The following is a 15,112-nucleotide window of genomic DNA, read 5'->3' on the forward strand; positions in this document are numbered from 1 at the left end:
GGGCAGAGGCCGCTCGGGAGCTCGACGCGGGGTGGAAGGCCTCGAGCCGAGGCAGCTGCTGGCCTCCCGCCTCCCTGTTACACCTCTCCGCTCGTTTTCTAGGCCTGTAGTTTTCCAGGCAGGGACGTTTCCCCGAGCGCCGGGCGCTGATTATCCAGAGGTGTACTCGGCCGAGGGGAGCGATGGTCCAGGAAAGCCACGTACTGGTGATTGAAGTGTGCTGCGTGGGTTGGCAAGCCCCACTCCAGAAACCTTACATCCCCGCCTTGCTTGCCTGTAAAAATTGATATCCAGAGCCTGAGGGACTTGGAGCTGCGGGCCCATCCCCAGGGAGGTGGCAGCTGGAGCACAGTCTGGAGCAGACAGGTCTGAGGGATGAGTTTGAAGCAGGGAAGCGAGCGAAGGCTTCGTGGTAGGGGAGAACTAATGGAGCCAAGGCAGAGATGAGGGAGGGAAGGGAGAGGAGAAAGCAAGAGGCGTTGAAGACACCTGTGCGTGCACAGGGAAATCCAACACTTCCTCTCTTTAAACTGGGAAGAGGGCGAGGGGAAAGTTCAAGAATACCACATTGATCTTAAATTCTGGTTTTAAGCCTGACCATTAATCCTGCCATTACATGCAGCGCTTGACTCTCTTTTAAACACAAGGAGGTGACAGGATAACGACTCTGTCAGAACATCGGGCCTTACAGCGTTGGAAGAAGTGACTCCACCTTGGTGGCTGTGTAGCCGATACAGTGTTAGTTGGAGTCTGTCTTGCTTTTGCATCATGGTTGATTCAGACTTTCTCCCATGAATATGACAAAATAGGTTTTCCAGTGCCTCATTGAATCCTCTCTTTTGCCACGCCCTCACTGGGAAAGAGCTAGGTATCTCCGGTTTACTCCTTGCTTACTTGCTTATATATAATGCATACACACCCCAAACATACAGGGCCTCAAAGTTCAACAGCAAAAGCCGTTCATTAGCAGCATATCCCTGCTGTTAAGGGAGTTTATTAAAAGCATGAAGTGTGTTAGCTGAAGAAAGGCAGTTGGAAGATGATTAGAGGTGTCTCACTTGAAAGACCTGGGACTTGGTTTATGCCCCCTTGCATCTTTAATGATTCATTAAAATAGAAGATTGCTGACCTTTTGCCACTGAGTTGGGGGCTAAGATGCTGCTTGAGCTTATTGTTTCTTTGGTTTTCTCTGCTGCGCGAGGGGATTTTTCTCTCCGTAGCGTATGAGATGATGCACGATACTGAGGATTGCTGGTAGAATATGAGCTGGCTACCTCATGTACTGAAGAGCCTCGGGGTTTTTCATCTCCTTTATTCTGTACGATGTAGCCTTCACGTGCTGCGGTCCAGATCATGCGTGAAAGGTCACTGACAAGGAGGAACACTAGATGGCTGTGTCTCACGCTGACATATGAGCAGGCCTTGGCAATTGGAGTGTCACATCAATAGAGTAAGTTGGAGATCCTGCAAGAGTTTTATAGATCCTTTGGATCCCTGTCTGGGAAGTGTGGGGCAAAGGAACAGAATTGCACTTGACAGCAGTTCCAAAAGATGCTTTAGTAATTGTGGGTACCATCTCAGTAAATACTTGGTATATATTGATGTCTCCCTCAAACCAAGAAGTAGAAAGAAGGGCAAGTGTCCATAAACTTTCTTCCTGGGGGCCTGGTTCCAGCCCAGAAGCTTTCCTGTTCTCTAGTCTGAATTAGACTGTGTGTAAATCAATGTGATGAACAGAACCAGCCCATATGTGGGGTGTTTGTGGTTTTGGTTATTGTTGGGTGTAGTTGAAACTCAAGAGGCTGATCTAGTAGACTCCAGTACTTTCAGTTTTGTTGTGAACAGGTCTGAATTGCATGGAAGTTTTAAACCAGAAATACACATTTAAAATGAAGAAACCTTCTTAATTTAAGAATCAAGAATTTTAAATGTTATTTTTATTGTGCCTGTTCCTTTTTATGCAAGCCTAAGGCAGCAGATGAAGTACAGAATGTAGTGCAACGTCTGCAACCACCTTTGGAGCATGCAGCTTCCTCGTTTTTGTTTAAATTCAGCAGAATGTTAGAAATCCCTCTCTCCTCCGTAGTGCTGGAGCACAATAAAAACATGTCAGAAGGAGGACGCTTCAGCAGAGAATTTCAGGAAATTCACATGCCGTCGTGTTTTGGTTTCGTTCGGTTGGTTGTTTTCCCCCTTGGCATGGGGGCTGCGAACAGCCAGCGTCACCGGCTGGGAAGTGATCTCATTGTATTGTCTCGCGAGCGCCCTAGCGCATGCGTGGTTTGCCCACTATGCGTTTTCCTTCTCTCTTCCAGCGTCAATGCCTGCGTAGACGTGGTCCTGTCTGGCGTGAAGTTGTTGGAGGCGCTCGGTCTTGAACCCGGGGATGGAAAAAACCATGCGGTCCTGAACTCCGGACAGGACCTGAAAGAAGCATTTGCTCACTTCATGGAGAAAGGGGCAGCTGCCGAGCGTTTCTTCAGCGATGCCGAGTCTTTCCATCACATTGCGCAGACGGCCTCCGAGTACCCCGGAGCACAGGTATGTTTTCCACCTGAAGATCAGTATTGAGAAGGGTGTTGTTTTCTGCATCTCAGTGACTTCCGTTTCCGTCTAGCGGGAGTGCAGATCGTTTACGGAAGAAACCTGTGCCATAGCTTGAGCGTGTTAACGGCTTCCACAGCACCCTGCGCCTGCTGCAGGTGGTAGTAGGGCTTTGAATGGTCCATCCCTTGACCGCTTTCCCAGGACTGGAACGTCAGGCCAGGATGCCTCTGTGAGAACACTCTTCTATGGGCGCCAGATGGGGCTGGTGCTGTCAGAGGCTCTAACATCTTGCAGTGAGGTGGGAAGTGAGGAAATGGATCTAAGCATTGGGAGCTGTAAACACTCCGGTCAGCTTCAGCTACTTTAATGCAAAATTTAAATTCTGTCTAGGAGGGATGAAAAGCAGTAATTATTTTTTCTGAAGCCTCCCTTTCCAAATGCAAAGTTCTGTTGCTCTAATTTATACTGGGTCTGAATGTAACCTGGTACCTTGCTTGGCAGTTAGGTAACTTCTACAAACTGCTTAATGCCGCCCTCTCTGCAGTTCACCACCTGCTTCTGAAAATGAGGAAAAGCTCTGAATGTTTTTTCTCGGTCAAGACTCTCCTGTGTTGACTTGTTTCTCACCACGTTTGTTACATTGGCTTTCTGGAGTCACCTGATTATTAGCTGTATCCTTCTCTAGCCTCTTTTCTGTCACCTCTGAGTGCCTGTGATCCTTCTGCCAATCTATGATTTCAAAGCTCACATCGGAGTTTTCTTACGTGAAAGTTTGCCCTTTCTTACCTGAAGTAAGACGGTTCCGCTCACTTCATGTGGGCACAGGTAGCAGGTTTAACCTTGATTTCAAACTGGACGAAGTACTGTTGGAGCTTTCAAATGATTGCTTGTCCGCCTTGCTGACACAGCACGAGCTACCAACCACCACAGAAAAGCTACACGGAAGTAGGGGCTGTTTATGTTACAAATGAATTGATTTGTACAGGGCTGTGAGTCACCTGAAGGTGAATATTGAGATTTTGAAAAGTCAGAGAATACTCAATATTTGTTGAAATCTTGGAGAACTATAAAATTCTTCTGCCTTCGGCACCAGTAGGCTTTATTAATGTCTGTATTGCTACACCCTTTTCTAAAAAGCTACAACCTATACTGAGTATATACAACCTATGTACTTGCATCTACTGTATACAAGCCTGTACTGAGGACTAAGCATGTATAAAGCTACCAATGCAAGGGAATGCCCATACCTGCCTCTTTGTTTTTCAGCTGTATGTAGGAGGAAATGCTGCTCTCATTGGTCAGAAGCTTGCAGCAAATCCAGACCTGAAGGTACGCGTTTCACAAGTTTCGTGCTATCTGCTTGTCTTTAATAAGGCTCACATGACTCCCCTGCAGATTTGGGGGATCTTGCACTTCTATCTTAGGTTACGGTGGAACATATGGTTGGCCTTGCAAGTTGAAAAGCACAGCTGATTTTTTTTTAAAATTGAATTATTTTTTTAACTCAGTTGTCTAGGTGATGGTTAAGTGCACTGAAATGCTGGCAAGGGACGTGCAGGGTGTCGGGGTTTAACCCCAGCTGGCAGCTAAGCAGCCGCTCGCAACTCATGGGTTGAGATAGAAACAGTTCAGCGGGACAGCAGAGGGAGTGGAAATAATAATAATAATAATGTTCCTGCTACAGGAATGTACATTAGAACCCCAAGTGATGCGCAGTGCAACAGCTGCTTACCACCTGGTGATAGATAACCTGTCCCCAAGCAGGGATCCTCCCTGCCAACTCCCCTCAGCTTATATACTGAGCCTGACGCCTTCCAGCGTGAAATGTCCCTTTGGTCAGTTGGGTCAGCTCTCCTGGCTGTGTCTCCTCCCAGCTTCTTTAGAGAAGAGTCTGGGAGAACAGGAGCGGTATGAGAAACTGAAAAACTCCTTGGCTTTCTGTAAACATTGCATAGCAACAGCTAAAACATCAGTGTTATCAGCATTCTTCTCAGCACAGATCCAAAGCAGAGCCTCATACCAGCTACAGTGAGGAAAATTAACTCTATCCCAGCCAAAACCAGCACACAGGGGATCCTTGATTGTTTTTTCTTGTTTTCTAGATCCTCCTTTGTGGCCCAGTTGGCCCTAAACTCCATGAACTACTTGATGACAATGTGGTCGTGCCACCTGAATCCATGCAGGAAATAGATGAATTCCATCTTATCTTGGAGTATCAAGCAGGTACCTTGTCAGAGGCTGGATGTTAGATGGGAACCCAGAACACAGTCCTGGTTTTAAAGTTGGTGTTTTTGACTCAGTTAATTCCAGAAGGACTGTATAAATTATCAGTACTGGCAGCTGTCACTGGGCTAATCCAGTAATTCCATGAGCTTCAGGGAGCTGTGGTAGGTGAACAGACATCTAAAAGTCTTTTGAAACTCTCTTCCTTTGTAGTGCAGTTTACTGTAAATACTGACTCGTGCTGCTGCCTTGCCATCCCTTTGGCTCTGTATGCCTGCACGCTGTAACCCATAGAAACCAAGCGGCCTTTGCGTTTTGTTGTGATGCTCAGCCTAAGCAGACCTGATAGGTAGAACTCTAAAGCTGAATGTACAGAAAACCAGTCAATAATCTCTGAAAACAGAAGGGTACCAATTAACCACACGCAGATGAAATTCAGGGTAACCCTAATGTAATGGACATACCAAATCTGCATGTATTTTCTTGCTGTTTTCAACCTGACTCATTCCACTGGTCCTGTGTCTATATATAGCTTCAGAAAGAGTTGCATTCATGTGACGGAAGAGGGAGTATTTGGCAAGGAGGAAGGCAAGAACCACCTAATTAAACTTTTTCAGCAGTAAAACTAAGGTGGAGCAGCCCCCAAAGCATCCACTCTGATGGACTCTTGGCTGAGACAAGGTCACTGTGACTGACAAGTGCTGTTACACAGTCGCCAAGGGAAAATACGCTTATCTTTAAGTGAATCTTGCTCTTCTCGCTCCTAGAAGGGTCCTGATTAGACGATACATTAGTATGTGATGTCTTCTTTTCTCAGTATCTCTGTTCTCAGGTGAGAGCTGCCCTCCTGATGCAAAGCTGGGGATCTTTGTCTTAGAGCTTCGCCAGAAGCCTTTTCTTAAGAGGAGGCAGCGCTGACGGCCGTTGGTGCCGTTTTAGTGGTTTTTCCATAAACGCTGGTCGTATTCTCCATGGTATAACCAGTGTACAGTCTGGGAGAGCTGAGCGAACAAGCACGCAGGTGGACATTTTGCTTATAATAGCCTCAGAAATTGTGGCTGAAGAGCGTTCTGTTCAGGCTGCGCTTTGTGACCTGTGTTTATTTTTTCCCTTTTCTTTCTGCCCAGTTGTCGTAACTGGCACAAGGAACTGCCTGCTCCATGAAGAGAGATTCATAGGCAGATGAGGAGACTGGCACAGGGCTGGCGGGTTGGACTGTGGCTTGTGAAATCTGAATCCTCTCTCGGCTTGCTGCAGTCACCCTCTTTTCCCATGGCCCAGTATCCTGGCGATGGAGGCTGTGTCATCTGTGACCTTGCCCAGGAGCACAACAGCTCGCACACAGAGCTGACCCAGCTCTATTCCGCAGGCTGCGCAGTAAAAACAGCGAGAGCCACAGGGTTGTTGCGGGTGTACCTTCGTGATACAGCTTGAGTCGGGCTAGCTCAGTCAGGCTAACAGGTGGTGGTTGCCAGAAGAGGAGGTCTCCCCTCTCCTTGCGTATCCCGCACGCTCCGTTTGAGCTGGCTGTGACGCTCCCCTAACGGCGTGATCCACTAACACAACTGCTGAAAACCTCACAAAGCTGGCAGAACCAAACACGTACTGAGTTTTCCTTATGATCAAACATCTGAGAGAGGCAGAGGGAGTGAGCAAATGGGGAAAAAGAGCAAGATTTCATATATGGCTGGCAGTAGCTGTCAGTTGGACACAGCCGTATCCGTGAAGTCATGCCTTCAGATTCCAGCAGGATATCCCAAAACAGTCTCCAGGTACCTGCTTTGATTTGCTTCTCTTCTGACTTCACTTGCCTCTGTTTGTTGGCCCCTAGGTGAAGAGTGGGGCCAAGTGAGAGCACCCAGTGCCAACCGCTTCATCTTCTCCCATGACCTCTCAAACGGCGCCCTAAATATGCTGGAAGTGTTTGTGTCCAGCTTGGATGAGTTTCAGCCGGATCTCGTGGTACTTTCAGGACTTCACATGATGGAAGGCCAGAGCAAGGAGGTGCGACAGAGACGACTCATGGAGGTAAGATACTTCAGTACCAGCGTCTCCTTCATTTCCATTCCAACAAGCGTGTTGTGGCAAAGACTTGGTTTCCCAGGTTTGAACTTGAAACTGGGCTTTGTCTTCAGACCTCCCGCAAATCTTCTCAGTATCGCATTCTAAAAGGAGAATGTGGACTGTAGGAATGGCAAAAGGCTAATCCTGCAACACTAATGTTTCTTGGATTCAGTGGGTTGTCTAGGGGAATCAAAGTACGTTCGCTTATCTAGTGGCTAAATTAGACTTTTTCTATCCCAGATGCTGAGATGATCAAGGTTATAATCAAGACTTGCATTTGTTAAGCAGCATCTGTTCGGTAATACAAGAGGCAGCTTTCTCATCTGAGCCCAGAAGAGCTTCACCACGTTTTTATTTACAGATCGCTGCCTGTCTTAGAGCTGAGTGCCCTTCCCCGTGCAATGCACCAACCTTCTTTTTTCCCTTCTCTCTGCTCTTCTATCAGCTGTTCTACACCTGCTTCAGATCTGTGAGGCTTGTGAATTAGTCCATGAGAGAAGTGCGGAGTTGGGTGCAGATTAGGGTTAGATACAGTTTGCCCTGGGATCCTGGAAACTGGAAGTTGGTGTTATTTCTTCCCCTGAGAGGTACGTTCTGGCACTCGTCAGACATCCTCATTTGGAACTGTGTTTAAAGCCACACACAAGAAGATTGAAGGATGTGCGTCTCTGGGTCAAAACCCCTTTTTTCTTTCTGTTTCTTAATGAACGTATGGTTTAGGGTGCTGAGGGTTTTTTTCTTTTCCTGTGCCCCTGTAGGCTGTGGCCTCCATCTCTGATATCCCCACTGACATTCCCATACACCTGGAGTTGGCCAGTATGACTGATCAGGATTTTATGAGCAACATTATGCATCAGGTAATGAAAATGAAAGGACATGCTCTTTTTATCAGTTTCCTTTTCTTCAGTGTCATAATGCACAGAGCAGTAGATGTACGTAGAAAGAAAAACCCAAAATGCGGGCTGTGCATTTGAAGGTAAATTGAGAACAGGGGTTTAATGTCTGCTGCTGCATCCTGAATGCTTCTGTTGTCTCTGCTGAGCTTCCCAGAGCCCGCCCTGTGCAGCGAACGAGAACTGCAGTGACTTAGCAGAGGACAGGTCTGCTTGCTGTAGCTCAGAGGGAGTATTCCTTTTAGAAAGCTCTCTCTGGGAAGTTTCATTTAGGAGGGATCTCGCGGCGCTCTCAGCCGATGAGCGCGCCGCTTTCAGCAAGGAGTAAGGAGTTGTTGCAGATCCGAGTGTATTCAGCAACTGTGTTCAGTAGAAATACCCTGTGACACAGCTGGGCTCTGCTCCCCGGTACAACGATTCTTCTTGGAGTCACAGGGAGGGAGAGGAGACCCAGGAGAGTCCTCACAGCGGCACAAGTACAAGTAACCTTGGCTTAGATTTAGCAGGTCTGTGTATTTCTAGAAAAAAACAAGATTTAAATTTGAGCTGAGTTTAAAATTTAAAAAACAACTCGATTTCTTTGCAAAATTCGTTTCCTGCAGATCCTCACGGTTCATTGTTTTGCTTGACACCGCTCTAATCTCAGTCGTATGAGTGCTTGATGGGGACTTGACGTTCTGTTACTGTTTAATGTCAAAGTGTGTGGCTAGAAAATTAATTGCCCGAAAGAGCATGCGTCCTTGGCAGGAAGTGTTGTCTTGGCTAAGTAATTCTTGCAGGCGTGCTGAACTGGGCAGTGACTTTGGCCTGCAGCTCTCCCGGAAAGTGGGTGCTCCCTGCTGCTGAGCACGCCGGCGACAGGCCCAGTAACACAGTAATGTAAGAACAAGGCCTTGAATGAGGAAGATCAAGGACTGATCCTCTCTCTGAAGGAAAAACTGTTGTTCCCGTGTTTCTGTTAGCAGGTCTTTCCCCTGGTGAACTCCATAGGGCTGAACGAACAGGAGCTGCTGTTCCTCACGCAGTCTGCCTCCGGTCCCCATGCCTCCCTCGCTTCCTGGAGTGGAGTTCCTGACGTGGGGGTAGTCAGCGACATCCTCTTCTGGATTCTGAAGGAGCACGGGAAGACAGCAGACCGGGCCTCTGACCTCACTCGGATCCACTTCCACACCCTGGCCTATCACATCCTTGTCACAGTGGACGGGTACTGGGGCAACCAGGTTGCTGCTGTGGCTGCCGGAGCGAGAGCAGCAGGGACTCAGGCCTGTGCGACCGAAACCATCGACACCAGCAAAGTCTTCCTTAAAGCTCCTCTGGAGTTTGTGACCTCCCAGGCAGAGGCACCTTCCAAAATCTCTTTAAATCCAGATGAGCCAGTGGTGCATTGGCAGAGAGAAGGCATCTCATTCCATTTCACTCCCGTTCTGGTGTGTAAAGATCCTGTCCGGACCGTGGGACTGGGGGATGCCATTTCAGCCGAAGGACTGCTCTACTCAGAAGCGTATCCTCAATAGAAGCCCAAGACCCTCCTTGTTCTCCAGTACTGTAGGGTGTCTGAGGAACCACGGTGTTCTCACTAGGACTTCAGCCAGTGGTGAAAGGGAATAGGAACAGAATTGGGGTGTGGTGTGTTTTCTGGATATAACTGAACAAAAGAGCCAAAGAATAATTCCAGGTATAAACTGTCAGATACATTCCAGTCACTTGGCGGTGACTCGAATGCTTCACACTTAGGTGCAGATGTTTTAGTATTTAATGTGAAAATTGGCTTTGCTTTGTCTTAAGCATGTGGGGAGGGAAACGAATATCAAATCCCCGTTTGGCTTAGGTTGGCTGTAACTCAGAATGGGTCTTGACGGTTAGTGCTGGAAGGTACTGCAGCCGGGAGAATTCCCTGCGATCCCCTGGAGCCCAGGGAGAGCACAGCAGTGTTCGTCCCTGTCTTGCCTTTGATAAATTAAAAATCAAAAGGCTCCTGCATTATCTCCTCACAGCACATTGCTGTGTGGGAAGAGCAAACCTTCCGCTCGCTCGGTGTGACGATGAAGTCTTTTACCGATGAAATTACCTCTCGGCCTTGGTGCCCCCAGCACTGGAGGGAGCCAGAGTCCCGAAATGTGATGTGTACCTGCTCCCCAGACGCACGGCGAAAACCTGACTCACGGCTGCGTAGATGATTTTGGGTGTCTGTCATCTCGGTGACGAGTGGTATTTCAGCTGAACCCTAGCAGCCCATGCTTAGTGTTCGGGCAACTACAAGTGAAGATAACCAGGGTTGCTGTCTGGGGAGGCAGCTTTATTTTCTTGCCAGGTAAACCACAAAGCGCTACCTGGGTTTGCTGTACCTGCAGTATCACGAGTTCCGGTGGGGGGGCTCACGCTGGTGTTCTTTGCCGACGGTGGCTGCTTATAGCTGGTGTTGCACAGAAAAGCTGTCGAGTGCTGGAGACTGATTGTTTTGTTTGAGAACGGTTGTGCAATCGCCTTCGATTTCCCTGCCTTCCCTTCAGGAGGGTTGATGTATTAGGGAAGGTCCTTCCGGAGGCTCAAAAGCTGCAACAGCGCTTTCCAGGTGAGACTGCAGTGAGGAGGGGTTTTTAGGGTTTGCTTCTGTTGGGGTTTTTTTCTCTGACGAGGTCCCTGGTCGTTTCTTTGCTCTGGAGCCTTTGAAATTAAAAAGTAGAACCATGCGTCCTTGTTAAATCCTTTGTTTACATTTTCCCTCTTGGTCGCACACTACGGATTGGCTGGCACCAGCATTTTTTGTCGGTTTCCAGCGTGGTTTTCTCTCTCTCCACTTCCAGGAACTTGAGATGCATTTGCACAGCTGTCGTACACGTTTTTTCGGTGTAACTGGATTAAATGCAGTCTGCTGGTCTGTGCAAGCCTGTGCTATACCAGAATTTGTAGGAGGTCACTTTGGGTCAGTCTTTGCGTCAGAACGGAGGGGAGGAGAGGCCGTATCAATTAGGCTGGAGTGAGCTGTTTCAGTAACACGCTCACAGTGCTGTCAGTGATGTTCTCCTGTTGGAAAATGCCACCGTGAATGCTCCGCAAGGAGAAAAAATGACAGCTCTTGTAACTCGTACTGACTTGGCACACAGTGCTGTCTGTCAACGTGTACTTAACTTCTGCTTTCCCTCCGAGCAGAGAGGAGAAATACAGTCAGTGCTGTGTTTTCCTGCAGCTCATCCTATCCTCCTCTTTCACTGAGTCTCAGCAGTTCATCTCAGTGCGGGATCTTCTTAAAACTGGAAGTATTTCTATCCAGATTATTATTGATAAATGGTAGCATGGGACTTGGAGTTCTGGTTTAGTCTTTCTACAGAAAAAAATAAAGAAAGAAATTCTCCTTTCCTCCGTCTAAAAGGCCTGAGGCCATTAGCAAGGTTATTGTGCAACCTTTGATCGTAGCCTCTGGCACACCACCCCGAAGGCCACCGAAGGCCACGCACCCCACCAGCTGGAGAACGAATCTGTTGCTCACGCCAGGTCCCGCTTTCCTGACGCTGGGCCAGGCTGTGTGGATTCTCGAGTTGGAAAGAAAACAAAACTAAATATACACAAGCTGTCAGCAGCCAGAGTCCTGCTGCTGTATTTCGCTTCTCTCTTCCAAAACCATTTGCAGGGATGCGAGGCTGATTGGACTGGCATTGCCTTATGGCCATCGAAAATCACGTAACTGCACAAACGGAGCCTGTCCAGGGGTAAGTTATGCTTGGATTTAACAGCAGTACTACAGGCCTAAATTACCTTTTTTTTTAAACTACTTTGAACAAATAACTGCTGTAAACAAGTATGAAAAAGAGGTTTATTGCTTAGAATTCATCTGGGCCTAAAAGCTAAACTAATTATTATTATTAACTCCTTCCTGCTGCTCCTGTTCTTTCCCACCAGGTAACGTTTCCTTGGCCTGTTGGTGTGCTGTGAGTCCCTGTCCCCCCGCGTCACATCTCAAATGACAGTAGCTCACGATGGCTGACAGCTGCTCTGTCTGTGTATCTGCTTTGAACAGAGAGACAGTTCACCTGGTCACCGAATTCACTTACCGAGGGTAATTCTTAACACGCGTGACCTGTTAAATCAGATGTGCCGTTGGTATCCCTGATTAAGTTCTGAAACAATCTATATGATAATAAACTGAAAGGAGTGGCGGGACCAGCAGCCTGCCTTCACTTCATGCTTCATGTGCTGTGAGCATGGTGCGCTTAACTTCCCCCTGCCTCCCAAACTTAATTACGGTAAGGATGGCAGCGTCTCTTGAAGTCCTGCTGCACGTGTAGGCTGTCTCACACCTCTGCACAGCTGCAGCAGTGACAACAAAGCAAAGCTGCTTTTCTTTAACAGCCCTCGCTGAACAACAGGGATGGAAATAGCTACTGGGGTGTTTTTGGTCTGGATAGGGGGAAAATAGTGAAATACCTAGTGATTGTGGGTTTTGTTGTTCAGTCGGTTTGGGTCTTCTATAAAACACAGAAGTCCTTGGCAGGCGAGAGATTTTTAAACAACTTGATCTAATGGATTATAAAATACCAGATCTCTCTTCACCATGAAGAAACAGAAAAGTTGCAAAAACACCAAAGCTTCAAAACCAGGCTTGAAGTGCTCTCTGCCTTACTCTGATCCTCTGTCTCCAGAAATTCTGTTTGTTCTCGTGTGTTACTCATACCTTGCCATCCGCAGTGACGGGTGACTCACACCTCCCCTACCCCTCCACAGAAGGGCTTCCCCTGCAGCTGCTGATTCACACAGTTTGCTGAAGATGGGACAGGTGAGCTCATCATCAGGACAGTAAACTGGGGGCTCTAGACGATAAAATCTGTGCACGCTGGTGTTTTCACTTCAGTGTCTGTAGCCAGCGCAGCCACGTCACTGTAGCATTTCCCTTACCTCTGATCAAACCAAAGGAATGCCTCCTCTTCCCTGCGTGTGCTGCCTGCGGAAGGTCAGGCAGCGGGTCATTGAGATGCGCGAATCACGGGAGGCTGGCAGAGCTTGAAAGGACACAGCGCTTCTCTGGTGGGCCCATGGTGGCATGGGATTGCTACCTGGCTGTGGAAAAGCCAATCCCAAATCCAACTCTTTGCCATTCAAAGGATTGGGTTTTTTTCTTTCTCCAGGGGAGTTTCACAGCATTGCTAAAGAATGATTTGGTTTTCTTTACTGCTGTGATTCTTGGTCGTCTCCTGCTGTGGTACCTGAGGGCCGGTCAAGCGCGCTCTTCTCTCGTGAGTTCCTTCTGCAGAAATGGTGCTGAAATTAGCCTTTATGCATTGCCTCTAGCCAGGATCTCACCTGCTTTCACCCGTGTTGGATGTTGCTTTAGAGCCCAACTCCTCAGCTACTGGATAGCAGCCGAGCGCTAGATCCACTTCCAGAACCTAACAGAAGCCTGTCAGCAGTGTGTGTGTATTTGCCATCAGTTGTCTTCTGCCCCAGTTTATTTTAAGATGAGTTGGCCTAAGGTAGGGGTTGGTTTTGTAGCCGCCTCTATAGTACACCTCCCAGTGACAATAAAAGGTGGATCTTTAAACCGTGAAATCCATTGTTGCTTTTTTTGCTGGCTCTAATCACATACTGAATTATCAAGAATCGCCTGCCACGGGGTGCCCCTTCCAGTCATGTCCTGAGGAAAGAAGTTAAAATGAACGTCGGGACAGGTTTTGTGCGAATGGTCCAAGGCAACAGAACTCTTCCCCGTTACACCAGGAGTTGTTTAAACGGCTGTGCTGTTGGGCTCCGGGTTGGAGCTTGCAGCTTCGGTGAAAGCTGACGCTGCTACCCCGGCGTGAGCAGCTAAGCTGCCCCCGCGCTGGTGTCTGGCACGGGCTGCGGATGTACGTGCTTAGAGCAATCTGTTCTGAAGCAGTCCTGTCAAGTACTTCTGTCACACTGCGTGCCGCGTTGCTATTTCTGCTGCAGGCAGCTTTTTAGTACATTTGGAAGAACAGTATAGAAACGGAGGAAAACACTGAATTTACATTTTTATGGCTTTAGTTGGGTTGTTCTTATATCCTGCTTAAAATCGTAATTTGAAGGTGAATGTTTGTTTCAAGCCATATTAATTGTCCTCATCTACAGTGCAATTACTGTTTTAGTAACAGCACAGAGTTAAGTTTTAAACCTGTGATCATACCAAAGTGGATCTTTCAATGTTTAAAACAAATTACACGACTGGTTGGTTAAGCCCAGCTAAAACAGACACAGCAAAGACTGTCTCACATTCTTCATTCAGGAACTAATGAGGTAACTGGAGAGAAATGGGAGCACTAAAGGTTGTCTCTGCACTTTGGTTTTCAAAGCTGGAGCGGTTAGGGGCAGAGGGAACCTGTTTGCAACGAGTCGTTTTGCGTAGCCGATGCCTGGCCGGCTCTCAGCCCTCGCTCCTGTCTGCTTCCTGCTCTGGCAATGCTGAGCCTGGTTACACTCTTGACTAAAATCTTTATGGTAGAGCCAGAGCGATTGTTCTCGTGTCTGTTCAGAGATGTCACATGTTCTCTTCTGTAACAGATGGAGCAGTTCCTTGCATAACATCTCAGGTGGATCCCAAGCGCCAACCGGGCTGAATTCTCAGGGAGGTGCTGACCCGAGCTCTTGTGGGAGGCTGTTCTCAAACGCAGGTCGGAAATAGCACGCGCGGCCATTCCCTTCTGTGCCAGAAGCTCGGGAAGGCATCTCTTCCCAGCAGCTCACTGCTGCTTCGAAAACTGAGCCTAGTGTCAGCCCTTGCTGAGCAGAGCTCACAGCAGCTGAGGGACACAAATGCTGGCAGCCAGGAGGGAACGACAGCGTTGTAAAATGGGGAAACAAAACACATACCCTGAAAACCTCCCCTATGAATTTCTCAGGAAAGCTGCTCCGTAGTCAGTGCCGCCTGGGTAAAACTGGGTTCAAACCTCGCCTGTACCCTTTGTTAAACACTGATTTTTGTGCAGTTTGGCCTGAGAGAGTGGCAGAGCTTTCCTTGCAGCAGAACTGTGTTTTCTGTTACACAGGACGGTCTGGCAGGTGAACTGTGTGTTACAGCGCGTGCGTGTCTTGTAGTGCGCTCACGTGCGCGCCTCGTTATTTCAGTGAGGTTTGGCTGGCTTCATTCAGCACGGAGCCTTCTCTGTCCCTGTAGAAGAGGCTTGCCAATTGAAACTCACTTCCCAACGGGGAAGTCTGAATTTTTAACATCTTACGCAAGAAGAGGATGTTGAGTAGGACCCATGGTCCCCTTGCTCAATTCTGCCAGTCAGTGACCACAGCAGGAGCTCGGCACGTGTACACCACTGCCACCTGTATCATAAATGCGCGTCCAGTTGTCTCAGAGACCTCAAAACCAGAGCTGTCTGGCTTGCATACATGTTGGCGGATGGATGGAGCACTCCTTGGCTCAAACA

At 48.1% G+C, this 15,112-nt stretch overlaps 1 protein-coding gene across 1 annotated transcript; it reads left to right on the forward strand.

Moving 5' to 3' along the window:
* Positions 1-2,315: 2,315 nt before the first annotated feature.
* Positions 2,316-9,641, forward strand: ADPGK (ADP-dependent glucokinase; the record flags this gene model as incomplete). The annotated part of the gene is made up of 6 exons (XM_010147201.1): positions 2,316-2,541; positions 3,814-3,876; positions 4,650-4,770; positions 6,602-6,798; positions 7,593-7,691; positions 8,693-9,641. Coding segments are annotated over 6 exons (1,255 nt in total), but the record flags the coding sequence as incomplete, so codon positions are not given.
* Between the last annotated feature and the right edge of the window lie 5,471 nt (positions 9,642-15,112).

This window comes from Eurypyga helias, unplaced genomic scaffold (genome assembly GCF_000690775.1).
Source record: "Eurypyga helias isolate BGI_N326 unplaced genomic scaffold, ASM69077v1 scaffold4090, whole genome shotgun sequence".
NCBI lineage: Eukaryota > Metazoa > Chordata > Aves > Eurypygiformes > Eurypygidae > Eurypyga > Eurypyga helias.